Raw genomic sequence first — 24,895 nt, forward strand, 5'->3', positions numbered from 1 at the left:
CTGTAGAGTTCAGCTCCAACCCTTATCAAACACACCTGAATCAGCCAATCAAGCTCTTTGGGATTGCTTTAAAATTACATGCAGGTGTGCTGAAGCATGTAAAATAAAAGTTGCAGGACAGTGGGTCTGACTTATAGCATGTCAGTAGTGTATTTTAAATACAGGATGAAGTGTACAGTTATTGTATTTAGCTGTTGGTTTTTAGCTTTTTTATTACGTTGATGAGCTCGGGGAAGGCTGTGTTCTGGAAATGTCCGCGGTCTGAATATTTATATAAATCTGTCTTAAGTCCATCAGCCACTTCCTGTTGCTCTTCCCAGGGCAGAAAAGGGTCATCTGTGGATCCAAACTGAAGTATGTGCTTCACGTTTGTTCTTATCTTTTCCCATTCCCATGGCCGGCTGAAATATCCTGAGAGTAATAAGAGAAGGCACATTAGCAGCACACAGTCACATTGATGACGAATGACATGATGAGTGATTTTTATTCAAACTCACCACTTTCACGTTCATTCTCATCTCCCAGATCTGATGTGTACGCACCTACCAGAATAATGGCAAAAACTTTGTGTGTTTCTGCATACCTGAAGCCCACCAAAAGAAAGCAATCAGTTTAAAACAAGTAGTTTAGAAAGTGGGTAACACTTTACAATAAGGTTCATTAGTTAAACATTAGTTAATGTATTAACTAACATGAACTAACCATGAGCATTACATTTGTTACTGTATTTACTGATCTTCATTAACATTAATGAAAATACAGTTGTTCATTGCTTGTTTATGTTAGTTCACAGTGCATTAACTAATGTTAATATTTTAATAATGTATTAGTAAATGTTGAAATTAACATTAACAAAGACTAATAAATGCTGTAGAAATGCAATTCATTATTAGTTCATGTTAACTAATAGATAACTAATGAACCTCATTGTAAAGTGTTACCAGGAATTTTAATCACGCATTCAGTTGTTTGGGGTTATAAATATGAGTATTTTACTTTTCAACTCGTTTTAAAAATGTGCTGGCTAAGAGATTGATAATTCAGGTAAATGAATGATGAATCACTCATGATAAATGTGATAAAAAAGACGAGTCACTGAACTCTATTTGACTCGAATTATTAGGAAGAAAACAAAAGAAGTGTAAATAAATACATTAATAGATTAATTAAATAATTAAGCAAATAGCTAATTTGCTGGCAAACAGTGTGATCATAGATGAATTAGTCCTAATGAATCGGATAGATGAATCGCTTTGACGAATCATCGAGTTTCATTACCTCATGGCTGCAGCAGCTCCTGAACTGTGTCCGATGATGACAGTTTCTTCATCACATTTCAGATCCTTCTCCATGAACGGCAGCCAGATGCTCTCTCTGGCAGTTACTGTCAGGTTAAATATAATATATTATACCGGAAATATATGCATCACATCTCATGTAATGTAATCATGTGAATTTGAACTACCAGGATCCGGCATGTTCTTCAGCGTGCATAACACTTCTGGAATCTGTAAAAATGATGCACCATATTTTAATATTCGACCAAGTTAGTTGAAATGAACTAATATTTCATTTTAACAGCTGAAATGTGTCTCTATGATTTTATTCTCTTGTTGAACTCATCATACCTCGCTTATTCGTTTTTTTGCCCATCCATACCAGTTGCAGTGCTCAATATTCCCTGCTCCGTTTCCCGGCACAATCACAGCTCTCTTAAGGGGCATTTATAACCCTAGGATCAGCTCCTCACGCAAAAACGTAACTTAAACGGAAATAAACACAACTGACACGTGCGAAACGTTGAGGTTTTCTCCTTTCAAATATTATGCTGCGTATCGCCACCACAGTCTATGATCGCCACCTGGAGGCCAGTCCGCCAGTTTCTCTCCATTGGACAGGGATTCTCAAACTGTTTTTGTCAGCTGAATCGACACGTTATCTCAAAATAAAGTCAGAATTGTTTGATTAAAAAGTCGCAATTACCCACTGATTTGTAATAGATTATATAGTTAAGTGCTATTATCCTTTCTTACGAGCTACATGCAGGTAGTAATTTATATTATTAGTAGCCTAATATTAGTATTATTTTTTAAACATTGGTTGGTGGTGTGCTTCTAGAAGTGGGTGGAGTAAAATGGAATCTTTGAATAATTTTACATTTACAACTAAATTAGCAAATGTTTCTATTTATTTCCTATAATGACACATTGACTGATGCATCATCATCCTACACATGCTAAACTTATATCAATATGTTACCATTTAAAAGTAAATGCACATTTACTGTGCATCTTCCCCCATGTTACCCTTCATGTCATATTGGGCCAGTTGTTCAAAAAATTTAATCTATATCAGAATGATCTGGATTTGGAAATCCCATGTTTTGCTATCCAGGATCAGGTAATCCATTTTACTTTTGTGCTGGTTTTTCAAAGAAAAATTGGATTGGATCACTGTGATCCAGATACACACTTTTCCAGATTGCCAAATCTGGATTTCCAGTGCTCTACGGAGCCCCTAAAGGGACATGATGATAGAAAGAATATGGGTTTTGAATTAAATATAATATTTTTGTTGGATATTTACAGCTGTTTGGGGATTGTTTTATGGCACCAAAATCTAAATATGAAACCGAAAGTCTAAATATGTAGACTACTGTCTACTTCTAATTTATTTAACAGTTAAACTAATCAAGAGCAAAAAAAAAAAAAAAAAAAAATGTGTATGTATATTACATGATATAAATGTTGTATTTTTTTTAAAATACCACCTTAAATTCCTACCCCCTGCTGGGATCAGGATAATCCTGTTTTTTTGGATCAAAGTTATCCAAATCCTACTGACAAGTTTTGAACAACACAAAATGAAGGTTTGATCCAGATTAAAACTAGGATTTGATTCCGTGATCTGATTTCAGAATCCCTTTTTCCTTTTGAACAACCCATTTTCAAGATTTGATCCAATCCAATGGCCGAAATCCGATCAGATTAGCCTACTTTTGAACAACTGGCCCAAAGGGATTTTCCATGAAATGCGTGATCGAGTTTAGAATAGCTAATTATTATTAAGAAATTTACAGTGTCAAAACTGGAGGCTTATTTTCACCTCTTATCTTTACCTCTCAAAACAATAATGTTTATGTTATTTTTAAACACTTAAAAATGAGTGATTGGTAAAAGCAGTGAGGTTCCTAAAACGGCGCAAGGGGGCATTCTAATAACGTTTCTTTTTATGACGTTAAATTAAAAGACCCATTCTAAGGATTGATATAAATGTACAATTTTAATGAGAAATAATGTTACAGTGAAACAGCAACATAGTGAAATTATCTGCAACACATATATAGCATTTCTAGTGTTTCATGGATGCAGTAAAACTTAAAAGGATAGCACGTTATTATTTAGCCATAATAATTATCTATCTAGGCTAGTAACTGTTTTTAGTGGGACAGATCCGTGCAAGAGCGCGTGATCAGTCATCGGTAAACCTCTCCCATCCGACTGAGGAGTGTGTGCGCGCGCGCGCGCGCTGCTGGCGTGTCACAACAGTAGCCTACAAAGAAGGAATAGGAGAGCGCTAACATTTAAAGTCTGTTGTTCGGCTGATGCGAAGCTGTTTAATTTCATACTTTTACAAGTTTTTGTTAAGCTAGTCGAAACACGCGTGGTATGTAAGCACGCATGCATGTGTAAGTGAGTATTAGTTAGCTGTATCTGTGATCAGATGGACTGATCAATGACTGAGGGTGTGAACTGATGTGAGTTGGATAATCAACAGTTTCAATGCAAACGAGTGTCGGAGGTGATGAAGTATCAGGGTGAGTACTAATCCCATTATACATAAATGGCCAAATATGTTTTAGTTAGAAGGCTTCACTGATAACCACCCAGCTGACAAAATTATGTTTTAAGAACGTTTTGCTAACGTTCCCATTGAGTTATGAAACATCTTCTCCTAACATTGTTGAAACAAATAGTAAGTGGCAACATTTAAGTATGTTACATGAACAAAATGTTACAAGAATGTTACATGAACAAAAATGTTTGAGAAAAACGCTCTATGAATGTTTTGAAAACATTTTTGACAACAAGTCCAGATAACTTGGACCGTTCTATTACAAGTAGAACGTTTGTCCATAAAGTTGAGAGAATTTATCTTAGACCGCATAGACTGCATTGAAATTTTAGCATTCCAAATTTAAATTTAATTTAAACTTGGAAATATTCAGACTTTATACAGGTTAAACCCTGTCATATGTCCTTCTCTATAAACACACACACATACAGCACTGTAATTCACTGCTGAGCATGTTTGAGCTTTTATTTTTTAGCTTTTTACATGCAAGTCGGCAAACATAACATGATGGTGTGGAATGCTGGTTTTCCGTCGACTTTTTTTAACTGTAATAGAATCATGCTGGTCTTGCAAAGCTTTGCTTGTTAGGGCTCTAGATTTAGTTGGTTAGTTTCTGGACTGTTCATATCTTCATTTCAGACTCATGCAGTAGTTGGTTTTCAGTTCTGTATGATTAGACATGTGAGAGTATGTCATGACAGCTGTGGCCATGGGTAGGACTATACTTTTATTCCCTATATATTTAGATACCGCAACAGATGTCTCAGTGACCTGGTGGGGTTCAAAAGTCACTGTCTATGAAGATAGGATCTTGTAAGCCTGAAGGACGGATAAAAAAATCACTGGTCACATGACAGCAGATGGCTCACCTGTCAAGTATGTTGGCACGTGTTGCCTCAGACCACATGAGGCCAAATAACAGTCAGCTTCTGTCTGTCTGCCATGCTTTAGGTCTGTTTGTCTCTTAATATCCACAACAAGCAGGTTTTTTGTATGCACAGGCCAACCAGAGATGAGACTCGGTTGGGCGAGAAGTGCAGCGAAGCGTGCCGAGTTATAATCCCCATGCTAATACTTGCTGAATGTGTTCAGAATAACCTTCAGACCAGGCCTGATCCTCATGGCCCTCTTCCTTGGTGGGATTAGGGAAGTTTTCTTTGGCTTTTCATGGCAAGTTTAGGGCAAACCCAGGCCAGGTTCTACAAATGTGTGTGATTCCCATCACACTCTTATTCTCCCACAGTGTACATACTTTAATAGAGCCCACTATTATGTCTATCATTTAAATAATGATCACTGATTATGTGAATTAAGGGCACTGTAGGTTGTGTTTTGGGTGACGGGTGCCAACCGGGTGCTAGACCTGTTAGAATGCTTTTGTTTCATAAATTATTTTGTTTCATAAATTCATAAATGGTTCTTAATAAAGGGCATTAATGGTCATTTATCTCCAATTAGGAATAAATGAGGAAATGTGTCATTATTTACCCTTTACCCAACATGTCATAATTTTCTTATAATATAGTCAAGTCAAGTCACCTTTATTTATATAGCGCTTTTTACAATGCAGATTGTGTCAAAGCAGCTTTACATTGATAACTGGTACATAATTTGGCTGCACAGCAGCTCTTAAATAATAGTGTCAATGCAGGCAGATCAGAAACACTGTTGAATAAATGTCAAGAATACTATTGAATATCAAATGTCAAGTGTCCCCAACTAAGCAAGCCAAAGGCGACGGCGGCAAGGAACCCAAACTCCATCAGGTGACATCAGGTGGCAAACAAGTGGCAAATAGGTGTTAAAATGGACAAAAAAAACCTTGGGAGAAACCAGGTTTAGTCGGGGGGCCAGTTCTCCTCTGGCGAACAGTGCTTTGTTACAATCAGGTTGCTATCATAAGTCTGATAGGATTGCAACAATCAAAGTATTTATTTCAGTTCCATCCAGTTGAGGATCGTATTCATCACGCCGGTATGGAAGGTCTGTTGAGGAACTGTGCTACTGGCTGTCGTGTCGATGAGGCCTTCACAATGGATGATCCAGTTGACTCGATCTCTGCTGATACTTCAGGGCTGCGTTGTGGTCGTGTCCAGTTGAGGATTGTATTCATCGCGCCGGTATGGACGGTCTGTCGAGGAACTGTGGCACTGGCTGTCGTGTTGATGAGGCCTTCATAATGGATGATCTAGTTGACTCGATCTCTGCTGATACTTCAGGGCTGCGTTGTGGTCGTGTCAAGGCACAGGTCCTTGGTCTCAGCTGGATATGGCCCATATCCGGTTGACTACGGTAAACCTCGGGATAAACAGAAAGACTAATATTAGCGTAGATGCCATTCTTTTTCTGATGTAACGAGTACATCTGGTGTTATAGGAAGTGTTCCCGGTTCCGGGAATTTATGCAGCCTAATAATCCTTTAACGGATTTGAAAATATAAATTGATAATGTGTTATGTGTATGCCAGGTTAAAGAGATGCGTTTTTACTCTAGATTTAAACTGACAGAGTGTGTCTGCTTCCCGAACAATGCTAGGAAGATTGTTCCAGAGTTTAGGTGCCAAATAGGAGAAGGATCTACCGCCTGCAGTTGATTTTGATATTCTAGGTATTATCAGCTGGCCTGAATTCTGAGATCGCAATAAACGTGAAGGACTATAATGTATTAAGAGCTCACTTAGGTACTGGGGAGCTAAACCATTTAGTGCTTTGTAAGTAATTAGCAAGATTTTAAAATCTATACGATGTTTAACAGGAAGCCAATGCAGTGATGACAGAACTGGGCTAATATGGTCATACTTCCTAGTTCTAGTAAGAACTCTAGCTGCTGCATTTTGTACGAGCTGTAGTTTATTTATCAAGCGAGCAGAACAACCACCCAGTAGAGCGTTACAGTAGTCTAGCCTTGAGGTCATAAACGCATGAACTAACTGTTCTGCATTTTTCATTGAGAGCATATGTCGTAGTTTAGATATATTTTTCAGATGGAAGAATGCAGTTTTACAGATGCTAGTAACATGGCCTTCAAATGAAAGATTGGTATCAAAGAGCACACCCAGGTTCCTAGCTGACGACGAAGACTTAACAGAGCAGCCATCAAGTGTTAGACAGTATTCTAGATTATTGCGTGAAGAAGTTTTCGGTCCAAAAATTAGAATCTCTGTTTTTCCTGAATTTAGTAGTAGGAAATTACTGGTCATCCAGTTTTTTATATCAGCTATACATTCTGTTAATTTAGCGAATTGGTGATTTTCGTCAGGGCGCGAAGAAATATAGAGCTGAGTATCATCAGCGTAACAATGAAAACTAATGCCATGCTTCCTAATGATATCTCCCAAGGGTAGCATGTACAGAGTAAAAATCAACGGTCCTAGTACTGAGCCTTGCGGTACTCCATATTTAACTTGTGATTGATATGACATCTCATCGTTTACTACTACAAACTGATAACGGTCAGATAAGTATGATTTGAACCATGCCAATGCAATTCCACTAATGCCAACATAATTTTCGAGTCTGTTTAGAAGAATATTGTGATCAATAGTGTCAAATGCAGCACTAAGATCCAGTAACACTAATAGAGAGATACAACCACGATCTGATGATAAGAGCAAATCATTAGTAACTCTAATGAGAGCAGTCTCAGTACTATGGTATGGTCTAAATCCTGACTGGAAATCTTCACAGATACTATTTCTTTCTAAAAAGGAACATAGTTGTGATGAAACTGCCTTTTCTAGTATTTTTGACAGAAAAGTGAGATTTGAGATCGGCCTGTAATTGACTAATTCTCTAGGATCAAGTTGTGGTTTTTTAATAAGAGGTTTAATAACAGCCAGCTTAAAGGTTTTTGGTACGTATCCTAGTGATAAAGATGAATTAACAATATTAAGAAGAGGATCTATGACCTCTGGAAGCATCTCTTTCAATAGCTTAGTCGGTATAGGGTCTAACATACATGTGGATGATTTTGATGATTTAACAAGTTTAGACAATTCTTCCTCTCCTAAAGCAGTAAATGAATTGAATTTTTCTTTAGGGACACTACAATGCACTCTCTGACACAAGACTGTAGTAGACGGTTGCATGGTTATAATTTTTTCTCTAATATTATCAATCTTGCAAGTAAAGAAGTTCATAAAGTCATTACTGCTGTGCTCTTTGGAAACATCAGAAGTTGAAGCTTTATTTCTTGTTAATTTAGCCACTGTATCAAATAAATACCTAGGGTTGTGTTTATTTTCTTCTAAAAGTTTTGAAAAATAGGCAGATCTAGCAGTTTTTAAGGCCTTTCTGTACTCAGTCATTTTCTCTCTCCACGAAATGCGAAATACTTCTAGTTTTGTTTTCTTCCAGCTACGCTCCATTTTTCTAACTGCTGTTTTTAGGGCCCGAGTGTGCTCATTGTACCATGGTGTTGGATTAATTTCCTTAATCTTTTTTAAACGTAAAGGAGCAACTGAGTCTAATGTGCTGGAAAAGAGAGAGTCAATAGTTTCTGTTGCAATATCGAGGTCTTCTAAGCTGTCTGGTATGCTAAGGCGATGAAACTGATCAGGAAGATTATTTATAAAGCAATCTTTAGTGGTAGAAGTGATGGTTCTACCATATTTATGACAGGGAGGCAGTTTAGCCACTTTCACTAAATGTAATATACACGAGACTAGATAATGATCTGAGATGTCGTCACTCTGCTGCAGAATTTCAACGGCATCAATATCGATTCCATGTGACAATATTAGATCTAAAGTATGATTACGACAATGAGTGGGTCCCGACACGTGTTGTCTAACATCAATAGAGTTTAGAATGTCTGTAAATGCCAATCCTAATGAGTCTTTTTTTATTATCTACATGGATATTAAAATCACCAACAACAAGGACTTTATCTGCAGCTAGTACTAATTCTGATAGAAAATTGGCAATCTCTTTGATAAAGTCTGTATTGTGCCCTGGTGGCCTGTATACAGTAGCCAACACAAATGTCAACTTGCATAATGTTACGTAAAGCACCATCACTTCGAAGGAATTATATTTGAAAGACTTCTGGCTGATACTGTAAATATTACTATAAATTACAGCAACACCTCCCCCTTTTCCTTTCTGTCGAGGATTGTGTCGATAATCATAACCTTGAGGACTAGACTCATTTAAAGTAGTGTAATCGTCCGGTTTTAGCCAGGTTTCTGTCAAACACAGCACATCTAGATTATTGTCTGTGATAATATCGTTTACAATAAGTGCTTTTGAAGAAAGTGATCTAATATTTAACAACCCAAGCTTTATCATTTGTTTATCATTATTATCTCTATTTTTTATTTGTTGAACATCAATTAAATTTTTACCATTAAATGGGTTTGGAAGTTTTTTGTTTTTATTAATTCGGGGTACAGACACAGTCTCTATTTGATAATATCTAGGTGCAAGAGTTTCTATGTGTTGGGAATTATCTGACTTCTGTAACGTGAGGCAGCTAGAAGACGGTCGGTTTAGCCAGTCTGTCTGCTTCCTGTCCTGGGCCCCAGTTTGTCATGTTTTAGTTCTGAGACTATGTGCCATATTACTAGAGAGAAAAGTAGCACCATCCCGGGACGGATGAATACCATCTCTTTTCAACAGGTCAGGTCTGCCCCAAAAGCTTTTCCAATTGTCTATGAAACCTATATTATTCTGCGGACACCACTAAGACAGCCAGCCATTGAGTGATGATAATCTGCTAACTATCTCATCACTCCTACGAACAGGAAGGGGACCAGAGCAAAACAGTCCAAAACAGTATCTGAAGAGCAAAACAGTCCAAAACAGTATCTGAAGCCCCTGCATTCTTACTATCCTCGATTAAAGTTTGGATGCGTGTCTCTAATTCTGAGATTCTCTCTGTCAGCCTGACTATTTCCCTACATTTATGACATGTAAATCCCTCGTCACTGACAGAGAGAGCTACACTGAACATGTGACAGACTCAACACGAGATAACAGTGGGAAAGGATGACATGACTCACCGTGTTTGTAGACTGATCTGAGTTACCACTGTAGACTGATCCGAGTTACCACAGCTGTTTGATGAACGCGTTGAAAAGGAGCGCGCGAGACTGATAAGCTAACAAGCGAGATGCAAACGCGTTGTGACAGCGATTTAGATTCAAAGATTACAGGCTAGCGACGTCAGATTAATGTGGTAGGCAATAATAATAATATAAGCAACAATGAATAAAAGTAAGAGATTCAATAAAAGTAAGAGAAAACAAAGCTATACGGAGACGCAAACACCAGCAGCGAGGCAGAGGCAGCGAGGCAGACAGGGCAGCGAGGCAGACAGTATACAATGCAGATTCACCTAATTTCGCAGAGAGTCCGAAAATGGAGCGTCTCTAAACCCCTTCTTTCCACGAGCTTACTTTGCACCGATTGGTCAGATAATAACTCTACTCTGTTCTGATTGGTCAGATGGTCCAGTCTGTTGTGATTAGTCGACAGCTCACAGCTGTGTCAGAAATTGAACAATGATATTTTTATATTCTCTCTTCATTTTTGCTCATCCATTGAAATTCAAAAAGTAGGAATAGGAATCGAGTCAAGTCATCTGAATTCTCTCTCTCTCTCTCTCTCTCTCTCTCTATATATATATATATATATATATATATATATTTATGTGGATGATCAAACGTGACTGAGTGATGCGCAAGAACCAATGAGGTTTGTTCTCAAGTCAAGCATTCTTGTTGAGCCTCTGTTAGTTTACTTCTGTTTATGAAAAGTCACATGGATTTGAAATGACACAAGGGTGTGTAAACAATGACAACATTTTCATTTTGGGGTGAGCTATTGCTTAGAAATGCACAAATCTTTGAAAGTCCTGATATGAAAAAAATCCATGTGAAAGTGAAACTTCCCACACAGAGGTTTGTGAATTTCAGGGTTTTCTCATTTTGAGAAGAGAAATACTTGTATTACATTCTGGGAGGAAGTAAGAATTTTCACAGGAAAAAAAAAAAAATCCCTTTTTTTCCCACACAGGGAGTAACAGGTCAGGTGCTGTCTGTGCATGCTTACTCAAAGCTCAAACAGTTTATGAGTCTCTATAGAAACAATGTAACACATAAACAGACATGGCCTTCATCACTAAGCCTGAAATGATATCAGAATGTCCCTTTCCTTCCTATTATAAGCAAGGAGATAAAATGAAGGTTCACATAGACAGACACAGACAACCCTCAACAATACAGGCCTGAGTGATCTAAAACTCACTATGTAACACACATAAGACCAGTTTCTCAAACGAATGTGTCCAAAACCTAGCTATGTTAAATGTTAAATTTAATAATAAAGCCATAGAGTTCCAAATTAGCAGATTGGAACATTTTTGACCATTAGATGCCGCAGTCATGCATGGTCCCATTGAGACATACAAAGTTTAATTTTAATATGCAACAGCATTGCCACAGCCTCTTGTCCTGTCCGGTAGATTTTCATTTGAAAACAGCATCAAAATTTCCTTTTGGTTATTTTTATGAAGCTTGGCCTAAAGAAATTCATCTGAAATGTTTGACCAGTACTGATTGCAAATTAAGAAAAAGGTAGTTTGTAATGCAATCTATTACACATTATAGGTACAGTACTGTGCAAAAGTCTTAGGCACGTCAGTATTTTCACCCCCCAAAAAAGGTTTTAAGTCAGTTATTTATATCTTTTGCTGTAGTGTGTCAATAGGAAATATCCGTTCACATTTCCAAACATTCATTTTGCCATTAATTGTAATAATCCAGTGAGACTTTTGAATACACAAGGAGTCTGACAACAGCCAGTGCTCCACACAGTGATCTGATCTCACCATCTTTGAATCCATCTGTGATTACATGAAGAAACAGATGAAACTGAGACAAACTAAATCAAGGAGAACTGTGGCCGTGTCTCTAAGATGCTTGAAGAAACCTGCCTGCAAAGATACAGTACTGTGAAGAGTTTTAGCCACTTGTGTAAAAATGCTGTGAAGTGAGGATGTTTTTAAAAAAATACTGTTATAAATAGATTTTATTTATCAGTTAACTTATATTAACTAAATCAAAACAATATTTTTGTGTGACCACCCTTTGCATTTAAAACAGCTCATGTCCAGGTACACTTGGGCATTATTTTTCAGGTAGCTTTGGAGGCAGGTTTCTTAAAATCTCTTGGAGACACGGCCACAGTTCTTCTGGATTTGGTTTGTCTCAGTTTCATATGTTTCTTCATGTAATCACAGATGGATTTGATGATGGTGAGCTCTGATCTCCATGTGGAGCACCGGCTGTTATCAGTCTTATTGTGTATTCAAAAATCTCACTGGATTATTACAATTAATAGCAAAATGAATGTTTGGAAATGTGAACGGATATTTCCTATTGACACACTACAGCAAAATATATAAATAACTAGCTTAAAACCTTTTTGGGGTGGTGAAAATACTGACTTTTGCACAGTACTGTATATTCTGACTACTTTTAGATTACTAACTCGTTTATCATATTGATTTAAATAGGATAATCTTGTAACATATTGAAATTAAAATCCAAAGAGAAAGAAATTACTTTCTGTTCTTTGTTATCAACAACATGAAGCACATTAAATATTACATTACGTCAGGGTTTCCCAAGCTGGGGTTTATAAGTTGATAAAAAGCTAATAATTAAATGATTCCACAAATGTAGAACAGTTCCGAACAGTGAATTAAAAAGATAGAAATTAATAATTAGGGAGAATCAAAACATTTTTGAATAATTTACTGCCATTATATGAATAATATGTAATCATGTAATCCATAAAAAGTACCTGTAGTCATTACAAGTACTTAATTTTTAGATTGTGATTATATAATCCTGATTACATTTATTAATTTACAAGCATAATGTTTTAAAGAATGCAAGTGCCCAATTGCAACTTGTAATATATAAACCCTCCCTATTTAGAGTGCCAAATTTGTTTTTACCATGCCAAAAAAAACATTTTACCATATGTTTTTTAGGCTACCATAGACTCCCAAACTTAGAAGATTCACATGTATCTCTTTTTTTATCAAATATATCTGGTTCCTCCTTTATGTACTGATAACAATACATGTTAGTCATAGTTTTGTAACAAATGAGTTTCCCTTCCAAGTTCTGACTCTGGCTGAAAGTGGAACAGATGGAAAGGCCTTGAAACATGGGAAGTGAGTAATTGGGAAATGTAGAGTTGTAGTGTGGAGTCGGGTTACTGAATCAGATTTTCTTACAGCTGTTGAGCGGCTCAGTTTGCACCTCCTGTTCTCACATACTCACTTTTTTTTGCTTTAACTAAGAGCGCCGTCCACTCCCTCATGTCCTGCGGCATGTAAAAAGAGCTTGCAAACGTGGTTGCCTAATCCAGTCATTAATCATCAATTATGAAGTTTTGTCGACACTGTTTTTCCATGTTGGAATGGATTATGTGTCTATCAACTGTCAGTTATTGAGTGGGGATGGTAAAAGTAGCCCCCAAAAATGTAGAAAGTCTCATTCTAATTAAATGTAATTTTTGATATTTATTTGTTAATGAAAAAAAAAAAGACACTATGCAACAATTGTATTCCTCCACATTTGACATTAATAAGCTATTCTGTATTCTTTCTCCTATGCTTTGGCTTTCTGCACCTGTTGTCCAAACTGATCTGATCATGCAGACTGCGGCTCAGCTGTGATGAAAATGCCTTTCATAAAATGACAGGTGGATTTTTGCCCACATTGCTTTATTGTATCTTTAACTGGCATTGGCAACTTCAGCAGTGGAAAATAAGGGATACTCTTAGTTTCTTTTTGTGGTAAAATAGGTGGTTTCTTTATACTACATGTCATGACATGTTTCACATAAACAATTGTTGGCAGATAGAAAGTAAAATCACTTTAATCAAAACATTTCACTGGAAGAAGTTTGTACATACTGTAGGGGAAGTGTACCTATTAAGCCTACTAAAATCTAAGTTTAGGCGTTTTTTCATAGATATTGGCATGGATCATAAGAAAATCATTTGTTAAAATGCAAGATTTCTCTCTCATTTGAAAATGTATTAATTAGTTGATGTACATTTTAGAATATAAAATTAAGATATTTTATAAATAAAGTCAGAAGTCTGGCATGGGTGTAATTGGTACTTTGGCACTATTTAAGCCCACATATGTTCCAAATAAGACCACATCATGATTGATTCACAAATTATAAAAAGGTATTGATTTTAAAGAAGAAGAACATCAACATATATTTATTCAGTAACCTTTTACTAATGTTTGATTAGAGCCCTTGGTGGGATGGGTAGGAGTTAGTGGCTGGGGGTTCAGGCCGGTGGTCTGGAGATTTAAGTCGGCTTGACTCTGGAGTTGTAGATGGAGTCAAGCTGGAAGTTTGACTGGGTTTATCTCGGGAGCCAAGCCGAGTTGGGGCTCCATACTCTGGGCTTACGGGGGTAGTGGGCCTCCCATGTCACAAGTATGGAGCCTTAACTCGGCTTGGCTCCCAAGTTATACCCGGTTATACATAAGGTTATACATATACTTTCACTCAGGAAATTGATCAAAGTTTGTAATTAGAGGGATTCCTCATTGAAACGCATAAGGTGTGCTTAAAGGGATAGTTCACCCAAAAATGAAAATTTGATGTTTATCTGCTTACCCCCAGCGCATCCAATATGTAGGTGTCTTTGTTTCTTCAGTAGAACACAAATGATGATTTTTAACTCCAACCGCTGCCGTCTGTCAGTGGTATAATGCAAGTCAGCGGGAACTTGGAATATAAGAGTAAATAAAACACAACAGACAAATCCAAATTAAACCCTGTGGCTCGTGATGACACATTGATGTCTTAAGACACGAAACGATCGGTTTGTGCGAGAAACCGAACAGTATTTATATCATTTTTTACCTCTAATATACCACTATGTCCAACGGCATTCATCACTCGATTCGTTTGGTCTGATCGCGCTCTGACAACGGCAGTGATGTCTCGCGCATATACTTCAATGAGAGCGAGACATCACTGCCGTTGTCAGAGCGCGATCAGACCAAACGAATCGAGTGATGAATGCCGTTGGACATAGTGGTGTATTAGAGGTAAAAAATTATATATATATACACTTCGGTTTCTCGCACAAACCGATCGTTTCTTGTCTTAGGACATCAATGTGTCGTCACGAGCTACAGGGTTTAATTTGGACTTGTCTAAGCAAGTTTTATTTACTGTTATTGTAGAAGTTCCCATCCACTAGCATTATTTGACTGACAGACAGCAACGGTTGGAGTTAAAAATCATAATTTGTGTTCTACTGAAGAAACAAAGACACCTACATCTTGGATGTGCTGGGGGTAAGCAGATAAACATCTAATTTTCATTTTTGAGTGAACTATCCCTTTAAATGGTTCCACAGTGAGTAATGGTGAAAAAAGACAATGTTTTCCTATAAAAATGTAAGAGATGTTTACAAAGACACGCATGGAGCTTAAATATAACGTGGACTAAGTATCATAGTAATTTTCATTGTGTCCACATTGAGAAAAGTAAAAAAAAAAAAATTAATTCAAGGTTAGCTTGTGTTGGCTATAGTTTGCATTCATTTTGTGGTTCTCTATCATTTAAGCCCATCTTTAAAAAAAATATATATATATATTTATGAAAATAAATTGCTCTATAAAGCAATTTATGATGTATGTATTTGTAAATTAAGGTAAAATGAATCACAAACCATTTATTGTTTGTAGTTCACATGCTTAATTCTTTGGCAGTCTATCTTTCAGTAAGGCTAATGGTTTGACCTTGAGATTAGCTTTGTGTGCAAGCTAATAAAACTCAGCTTTCCCTTTAAAAGGAAAATTATATAAAATGATAAAGCACTATTTGTTCATTCACAAAAAAACAATACATTTATCTCTTAGTTATTTGACATAATATCAATGTACTTGCCAAAGAAATGGCTGAAAATTGTAGAAATGTGTTGAAAGTGGGCTTAATGGGTAGCCTTACGGCCTGTTCACACCGGGTATGCACGTGACGTCACCGTCGACAGTTAGGACTGCGGTTACGCACGCTGAGTGGCAAAAGACTGAGCAGCAGCATTGGTTTTTAGCGTGAATGTCGCGAAAAACACACAAAACACATTCAAAACGGGAAAGAGCTTTGCGGCTGACTGTACAAATAGATTTGACACAAACCCTGAGGTATATATTTAAAAACTAGATCACTGCAAGTCACAGAAACAGCTGGACTCCAGGCAGAGAAACTGGATTTGCAGTTATCATTTTGTGTCGAATTGTTGGATTTTGAGGTAAAATCATACCTTATATATTGTATTGTTATATATTATGTTGACGACTCATCAATTAAATATTTTCCATCTTATATTATGCATAATTGGGTGTTTTTAAATAAACAACACTGTCAAAAACTATACTATAAAACTATATATGTTTTAGGGCTGGACAATATGACGATATAACATTGATATAAGTGATTAAGCAGATTTAAACCTACCGATATTGTAGTTATATAAAATATTCACAGCCAGATTTGCTTTATGTATTTCCCCTGCGTCAAATCAGACACATATAAATGTCAAGAAACACGACTCCTGGCTGCATGTCAATATCCATTAGGTTTATTTGACAAGTTGTAAGAAACACTTTCGAGTCCAACCTTTAGGTAACGTAATTCGATAATGCTGCGTTCACACCAAACGCGAATAGAGCGTCAAATTCGCGTCTACCGCGTCTAGTTTGCCGCTTGAACATTTTGAATGCATTCGCGCGTCTAGAGCGAAATAGACGCGCGTAAAAAACAAGCGTTTGAAGCGTAAATGCACAAAAAGCACCATTCGCGCGAAACGCTCAATTCGCGTCATTCGCGCGAACTAGACGCGCGATTTTCGCCGACGTTTAACGCCTCGTGACTAAACAACGGGCGCCAATGTGAGTGTGCACACCGACGCGAAAAACGCGAGGCGTAAAAGCGTCATTTTTTTAAAAAACGCCTCGGGTTCGTTTTTTTGGTTTGACGCGCCGCGTTAAAAACTGGCCGACCAATGAGATTGGCGCTTTTGTTCACGTGCCTGGAGCTGCTGAAGTTACAGTAAAACACGACTTGGTGGCGCTCAAGCACAAAACGGTCTTGCCGAGCACACAAGACGACGAAGAGAAAGTAAGTAGACGAGGAAGACCCCTACAAACTAGACTGCGTTCCACTCCAGTTTTAGACACGCACTCGCGAACTTCCCTACACACTTCCCCTCGGTGGAATCCCTGCCGCCATTTTGAAGTGCGTTCCACTTCGTGAAGTGGACGAGGGAAGTTTACATGGACAGACCCTCGCTCCCTCGATTTTAACCGAGGGAGCGAGTCTACTTCACATGTACACTTCAGGCAGCTCCATAACCCACAATGCAACACAATTATGACGTCACCGCATATCGCGTTTAATTTACCCTACCACAAACAATTCTATGATATATTAATTATTTTTTTAAACATTTAAAACACACATATATGCATATAGAATGCTGAATTAAACAAATTTGTAAGGGGAAAAAATAAATAATAAATCAGCTCCATTGCAGATTCCAAGTGATCAAGGGCTTAGGACGTTCCAGTTCAGCCCATTGCAAAGGTTCCGCCAGAAGTGGGCACTTGTGCAACGTAAGCAATGACGTACATCCGAGTCAACGAGACCGAGGGAAGTTAGCGAGGGAAGGGCATTTAAAAACCGAACTGGAACGCAGCCCTAGTAATGGGAAGTTCGGATCATTTTACTGACTCGGACTTTTGAGTCTCGTTCAACAAAATGAACGAATCTTTTTTCGAGTCATTTCGTTCATTTCGTTCATTTTAGCAGAATGTAATTAAAATGTTACGTGTTACTTCCCCAACACATCTAATACTTATGCAAACGTTGATCCCACTACAAACAATACAAAACTACAATGCTATAAGATTCAGAAATGATTAATTCATTACCTGGGTCTTCAGTTTATGACAAGCTGATTAAGCTCACCTCACCTCTTGTCTGACAAGTCTTCGGGTTTAAATCATTCCTTAATGATGTGACAGGCAGTCCCATGCTAAACCAATGCAGTCCGAGCCGCAAAGAGAATTGATTAGTTCATTTCATGAGTCTTTCGGGTTTTTGAGTCGTTCCTTAAACACGTGACAGACCCATACACTAAGCCAATGCATTCTGAGCCGGAAAGAGAATTGATTAGTTCTCTTCATGAGTCTTTCGGGTTTTGAGTCGTTCCTTAATCACGTAACAGACCCATACGATATTTCTGACATTTCTGTCACTGTTTTTGTTACTGAGGATCTATGGTGTGTTATTATAAATAAATAAAGCCCTGTTATAAATAAAATATTGATTAATTTATCTTTTTGACTGTCTATCTGTAAATAAACACTAGGCTATATAATAATATAATAATCCAAGCCTACAATACAAAGTATTTATAGCCTAGTTTGTTCATTTTTACTCCAATTTTGAGTTTGCTGTTATAATAATTGCTTTTCCTAGGCAGACTTGACATATTGGTCTAATATAAGAAGATTGCTCAAAAAGGACATAATGACATAAATTAAAAGCAAATAACATTTTGAATTTGAATTATTAATGTTAGTTTAAAACATCAAGGTTATGATAACTTCAGCTTTAACAGTTGTAACACAAACTCAAACAAAACTGGAGAGTTAACGTTATTTACTAATAAATATAATGTGCTTGGGTCACACAGCATAGTGTATGGGTATGTCACGTGATTAAGGAACGACTCAAAACCCGAAAGACTCATGGAGAGAACTAATCAATTCTCTTTCCGGCTCAGAATGCATTGGCTTAGTGTATGGGTCTGTCACGTGATTAAGGAACGACTCAAAAACCCGAAAGACTCATAAAAAGAACTAATCAATTCTCTTTCCGGCTCAGAATGCATTGGTAGCGTAATGGGTCTGTCACGTGATTAAGGAACGACTCAAAACCCGAAAGACTCATGAAATGAACTAATCAATTGAATCATCAGGTGAACTACTTCTAGCAGTACAGAACCTGTAGAATATTGCACATGCGCGACTGAACGAATCACCCCCCGAGACGACTCGTTCTTCCCGAGTCACATAAAAGATTCGTTCAAAATGAACGAATCATTCAAGAACGACACATCACTACTACAAACTATCCCTGCATCTCAAACAGCTCCCTAGCTTCCTAGGTCGTGTATCAGTATACCATGTAAATGAATGTGGCCGACTCCCTGATCAGTGCCCTGACTAGTGAAGTAGAGAGCTGATTGAGACGCACACTATGGGTGCTCTGCCACAGATGTGTATTATTTCTGTATTTCTTTATTTTTACTTTTTTTTCCTTTAACATTCAAGAAATATAGTTGAGAATGTCTGTTTCATAAATATGTTTATTTACACTACCGTTCACTTGCACTACTGTCATTGTGACTTATTTGCACTACCGTTTCTGACTCTCTCTCTCTCTCTCTCTATATATATATATATATATGAGCAATATCACACGAGTAGCCGTGCGATATGGCTGTATATCAGCACGCTGTGATTCGTCACGCTGTAATCACACGCTGTAATCACAGCGTGCTGATATACAGCCATATCGCACGGCTACGAGTGTGATATTGCGTTTATACAACAGTTCGACGGCACGAGTGTGTAAATAAATAAGAACAACAACGGAGTGTCTTTAAAACCGTCTTTTGTGCAGCACTACTTCCTTCCGCCACGGATTAAAATCTCAATTTGACAGTTGGACCAAGCCTCCGTTACTAACTCTAAAACGTCACTTTAGAACTAGTAACGAAGGAACGTTGAGTCGCTTCATTGAAACACATTGAATTTTGTACAGTATTAGAGAGAGAGAGAGAGAGAGAGAGAGTAGGCTATTACCTGTGTCTGGTATATTGCATTACATTCATTCTTCAAGTCGATGTCCATAATATTATATCCTTTATACAAGTCCGTTTGAATGTCCGCTGAGGAAAGCGATCTTTGTATTTGTCCTTTTTTACATCCATTACACCCATAGACAGTAAAATAAATGGACACAGCGACCCCATTGGAACTCAATTGAGACAAGTGAAGCCCATTTTTAGCGATTTTTAGCACTTCCGTTTCTGACGCGCAGACTCAAACTAAGCTTGATGACGTCAGCAACCTGTCTGACAGATGTAAATCTTCTAGTAGCTGTGCGTGCAAACTGCCATCGTTAATCTTGCAGAGACGGCGAGCTTGAGCGGGGAGTTCTTTGGCGTGAGTGAGCAGGAGTAAGTATTCTGATTAATTATTTTGTATAGTATTTTAAAATGTAACGCCAGTACGCCATATTAAGTTAATGCATACTATTGCCTGCGAGCTTCTCCTCCTGTCTGTGCGGTAATTTCTCTAGTCGAGTGGTTATGACGCAATCGTTAGCCTATTTTTACAAAAACTGTTTCTACGGGGCCATAATGTAACATAGAAGGTAATGGAGCCCTTTATACATTGTCGTGTATCTTTAGAAATAAATAATGGACAAATGGAGTCTTTAAACGCTTCAGATGTGAAGTTATTCGCTGTCAAAGTGACGCCAAAATGAATGGGAGTCAATGGGATGCTAACGCAAGTGAAGTTCTGCTACAAGATGGCGGCACGCGGCCGACTTCAACTTCCGGTCGACTTCCTTAGGCACTGATTACACCACAGCGCTAAAACAACTTCCTTTTGCAAAAGTTCCTTTCAATTTAAAAGTCTCTTGTGCTTCACTGACTCATTCTCCTGTAAAGTGTTGCCGCCATCTAAAGGCATATTAATGTAATGTTCACTCAATCCATATTACTTAATGGACATATTTATATAAAATCATATTTATTAACAATAATATTTAGAACAACAAATAAGCACAATTGTACAGTTCAGTCAAACATAAAGCACTAGTTATTAAAAAAAAAATTAGGTCACCATTAACGCTTGTATGTGGGTTTTTACAAATATTTAACGAATGAAAAGGATTTTAAAGAGTGTGTGACAAAACCTCCTAACTCCATTGGATCCTCAAACTGTCAATCAAGCCTCATTAATCTGCCTCACCTCCTGAATGAAGTGCGCACGCAGTTTGGACATCTCCTCTATGCAATGCAAAGGTAAATAAAGATCTGATGTTTGGAAAAAAAAATTGTAAAGCGTTTTCTTTACTCAAAAAACCATATGTTTATAAAGTTTAATGTTTTACGTATTTGAAGAGCGGAGAAGAGTCTGATATGTCCCGTCTAGTTGTAGCCAATATGCTATATAAGGATGTAACGTAACGTTTATTATTATCAAATTTAATATAGCACAATTCGACTTGCTCTGGAACAAATAATACATTAATAAGACCAAAGATTGCCCGTTCTATGTACTCAAATTGAATTATGTCTCGTGTTTAACCACTATAAGAGCCAGCGGCAAATCCCTGAGGCACTGGCCGAGATTAAGCTGTTGTCGGCGGTTACAGAAGCACTGAACGGCCGCTGACGCACTCGAGCTTGCATCTCCGAAAACGTCAAAACAAATTGTAAAATAGGCGCTGTTATTAAATATACATATTTCACATATAGTCACATATTTCAGGTCTAAACAACAACATTCTCGCCTAAAAAAAATATTAAAACTACAGTTCGTGGTACAAGAAGTAGTATTTGCAAAAATTATGGTTGATTTGATCGGCCGCCATGACGGTCACTTCAAGCGGAGTGATACAAACGGTGAAAAGGCAGTAGGAGTGCTGTTATCACTGAAATATCGCATGGCTATCAGCCAATCAGATTCGAGAACCAGACAGAACTGTTGTATAAATAAATAAATATATATATATATATATATGTAGGCCTATGCCATTTTATATATGCATTTTTTTTATCTTCTTTAACTTTATTAATATCATATGTTTATTTGCACTACCGTTAAGCACAAGCGCCACATACTGTCAGGGAGTGAATTTGCACTTTCACTCGGCGCATCGCCGGTGAAAATCGCCTGGGTGTGAACACAAAAAACGTCTCGAAAAATGCTGACGATAAACGCGTGCGATATTCGTCCCGGTGTGTACGGGCCTTTACCCTACACGGTGATCTTTTATTCTGGGTTAGAGATCACAAACTGAAATTAGACTAGCTGTGAGCAAGTGAAGTGACATATATCTGACACAAAGTCACTCCCCCCTGTATATCTTACTCCAAATTAATTTCAGAGATAAAATTTCCTGACTTTGAGTGATTATTACTTATTTTTACAATTAATATTAAAGGGATAGTTCACCCAAATATATCCATGTACAGATGGCACTGTTTTAAGTAGTATATGAAGTGTTTCCTTTGCTTCATAAAAAAGTCTAAAACATCTGTGTATTTTTCATCTTTTATAAAGTAAGTAAACACTGTGCAAGCATCACTACAGGAAGCAGAATAATTCAATTTCAATTCTGCCCTGACTGCAAGCGGCAAATCTCGCCGATTGGTCTGTGCAGCGCAGTGTTAGGTCGAACACACCTAATGTTTGTCAGCAAAATTATTTGGTTTAATTCCCTCCCAGAAGCTACTCACATGATGGCTTTCCCAAACACCTGTATCCAAACGCAAGAGAACATAACAGCATTTGAGTTTCGTCTACCACTCAGAGTCATTTATGATGGAGAAAAAAAGAGCCACAGATTCTTCCCCGACTGCAGCAACTTCAAATTTTATTACAGATATTTTGCACCAATTTCCCAGAAAACGATGATTTTGTTCTCATGAACTCATGGGATGGAAACGCTGCTTTACTCGCAAATGTTTTAAGTTATAAGTTAAATTTGCAATTTTGGATGGACACATAGATATACATCTACAGATGTAATTTAAAAATGTCCAATAAAGCAAAACAAAAAACTGGGATGTAATAATGCACTGCAAAATTTCAATTTAAACTACTCTGTCTCAATGCATGGCCCAGTTTACTTTCATTTTAAGTGCATTACTCTGTTTATGTATGTGTATTACTGTTGTTTTTTGTTTTTTGTTTTGTTTTGTTTTGTTTTGTTTTGTTTTGTTTTTTTTGTCCAGAGACAAAATTTCTGAAACTTTCAATTATTTTTTTCAATATTCTGTGGTAATCAACATTATACTGCAAATGTTAAAGGTAGAACTTAACTTCTGTTGAACCCAGAACATTCCTTTTTAGGAATCAAACGTGATTTGGAGAATGTATTCGAGGATATTTGTATCTTTCTTTGTTTCTTTATCTGGGAGTCATGTGGTAAAATATAAAATTCAAGAGATGTTTTCAACTGATGTTTTATTTTTAAGGGCAGAACTTCTGTTGGCTTTAAAGGGTGAGGCTCTACAGTCCATGATGTCATGGCTAGTCTTGCTTTGCCAGCATGTTAGTCAGTGCGTGCGTGTGTGTGTGTGTGTGTGTGTGTGTGTGTGTGTGTGTGTGTGTGTGTGTGTGTGTGTGTGTGTGTGTGTGATTTCAAACATCTATGCATGTTAATTGGTTTATGTAGCAGGACCAAGTGCAAACAAATCTTTTCACGCATACACAGTACACACACAGACACACACTCATGCACATTACGCAGTCTATACTCATAAGCACATGATTCCAATAAGACTCTTTATGGAAAAACACTCTAAGAAAAACACATGACAACCCTGTGCCCCATTGCTGTCTTTATACATGCGTTTAATTCATTATGCAACTCTAATATGAAATGCGATTGAAATTAATTTTCAAATACAGATAAATAATGTTGATGAAATATAGTTGTGCACAGTACATTGCTCAATTGATCAGTTTGTTGAACAGTGGAAACCTGTTTGAAAATAAGTTTTGCCGTTCTCTACAGTGACACTAGAGACAAGTTGTACAGTTCATCTTTACAATTTTTTTCAAATGCTTTGGCACATTTTTGAACAATAACTTTCATTCTTTAAATGGGGTCATGAACTGCATTTTTAATTTTTATTTTATAATATTTCTTTGAGAACCACTTATAATTTTATTGTAAGGGTTATGTCTCATTTGTTCTGTGTTTGACATTTAGTTGGTTTTCACTGTTTCTAGATCAGTTTCCTTTTTCTGGGTTCTTTAGTTTGTTCCCATGGTTATTTTATTGCTTGATTGAGTTGTATTGAGTTGAGTTGTCTCATTTCTGTGATTAGTTTGCTTGTCTATTTAAACCCTGTGTTTGTTCTGTTCTTTGTCTGATCTCATCCATGTGTACTGGTTGTTCTGTTCGTGCTTTGCTACCCTGAGATTTTAGTTTCTTTGAGTTTATATTTAATAAAATAACTGCTGTGTTTAGATCCTGTTAATCTCATTCCATGATCTGCAACCGATCATGACAGAAGAACACACCGAAAATCATGGATTTAGCAACATTTCGGATCCTTCTCCTCTTCCAGGGAGATCACTCCCTTGATGAGCACACAGAGAATTTCTTAGATCTGGCTCATCTTGTGCATTACGAAGACAACTGTCTCTGTGTGTTTTTCCTAGCAGGGCTCAATGCTCAGACAAAGTCATACCTGTCTGAAGACAGCCATCATGGGAGCTTCTAGGAATTCATTGACTGGGTATTGGTGAGTGAGAGGATCCTTCATCACCAGCTCTAGAGCCTACACGATAACTGTGGGTAACTAGCTACACAACCTTAGCTTAAGCCTACACATTCCAACAGGCAATGTACCCAGTACACATAAATATGCTATCACGGTCTAAGGGAGGCCTACAAGACCTACCACCTCAAACAACGTGAGCATAAGCCTGAGGCAGTGCTAAAATACGTGAGCAAACTCGTGACCGTAAACCAACAGTGCCTCAAAATCAAGCTGTATTAAGAAAGAGGCTACAATAAAGAGCCAACAATCTAACAGCAAATGCAAAACAGCTGCTGTGGTCATGATCGACTGGGAGCTAACAGAGATCATACTATTCTAACCAGAATAAGACTCTCTACACTCAACCTGAGTGTGCAATCCAACAGGTGATGCACTCAGTGAAACA

General features: G+C 37.4%; 2 protein-coding genes across 3 annotated transcripts in view; one reads left to right on the top strand and one right to left on the bottom strand.

The window, feature by feature from the left end:
* Positions 1–125: 125 nt before the first annotated feature.
* On the bottom strand, positions 126–1,845 carry rbbp9 (retinoblastoma binding protein 9). Its single transcript, XM_048176219.1, has 5 exons — positions 1,629–1,845; positions 1,466–1,508; positions 1,279–1,384; positions 498–583; positions 126–411 (listed from the first exon to the last, which is right to left on the bottom strand). The coding sequence occupies exons 1-5, from the start codon at positions 1,722–1,724 to the stop codon at positions 188–190; spliced, it is 555 nt and encodes a 184-aa protein (XP_048032176.1). The 5' UTR covers positions 1,725–1,845; the 3' UTR covers positions 126–187.
* A 1,618-nt stretch (positions 1,846–3,463) lies between these two features.
* Positions 3,464–24,895, top strand: part of arhgef3 (Rho guanine nucleotide exchange factor (GEF) 3) — a 162,871-nt gene continuing 141,439 nt past the window's right edge. The window contains exon 1 of one of the 2 annotated variants that reach the window (XM_048176146.1): positions 3,464–3,817. In XM_048176146.1, coding sequence (XP_048032103.1) covers positions 3,783–3,817 — 35 coding nt within the window. In that variant the 5' untranslated portion in view covers positions 3,464–3,782. The remainder of the gene's footprint in view (positions 3,818–24,895) is intronic. The other variant, XM_048176137.1, reaches the window with a different exon arrangement.

This window comes from Megalobrama amblycephala, linkage group LG2, assembly GCF_018812025.1.
Source record: "Megalobrama amblycephala isolate DHTTF-2021 linkage group LG2, ASM1881202v1, whole genome shotgun sequence".
NCBI lineage: Eukaryota > Metazoa > Chordata > Actinopteri > Cypriniformes > Xenocyprididae > Megalobrama > Megalobrama amblycephala.

Excerpts from the sequence above, each read along its gene's own strand:
- rbbp9 (XM_048176219.1), bottom strand. The coding sequence starts at position 1,724 with ATGCCCCTTAAGAGAGCTGTGATTGTGCCGGGAAACGGAGCAGGGAAT. Across the intron at positions 584-1,278 it reads GGAGCTGCTGCAGCCATGAG|GTATGCAGAAACACACAAAG; the intron begins GTAATGAAACTC and ends GGTGGGCTTCAG. Across the intron at positions 412-497 it reads TGAGAATGAACGTGAAAGTG|GATATTTCAGCCGGCCATGG; the intron begins GTGAGTTTGAAT and ends TATTACTCTCAG.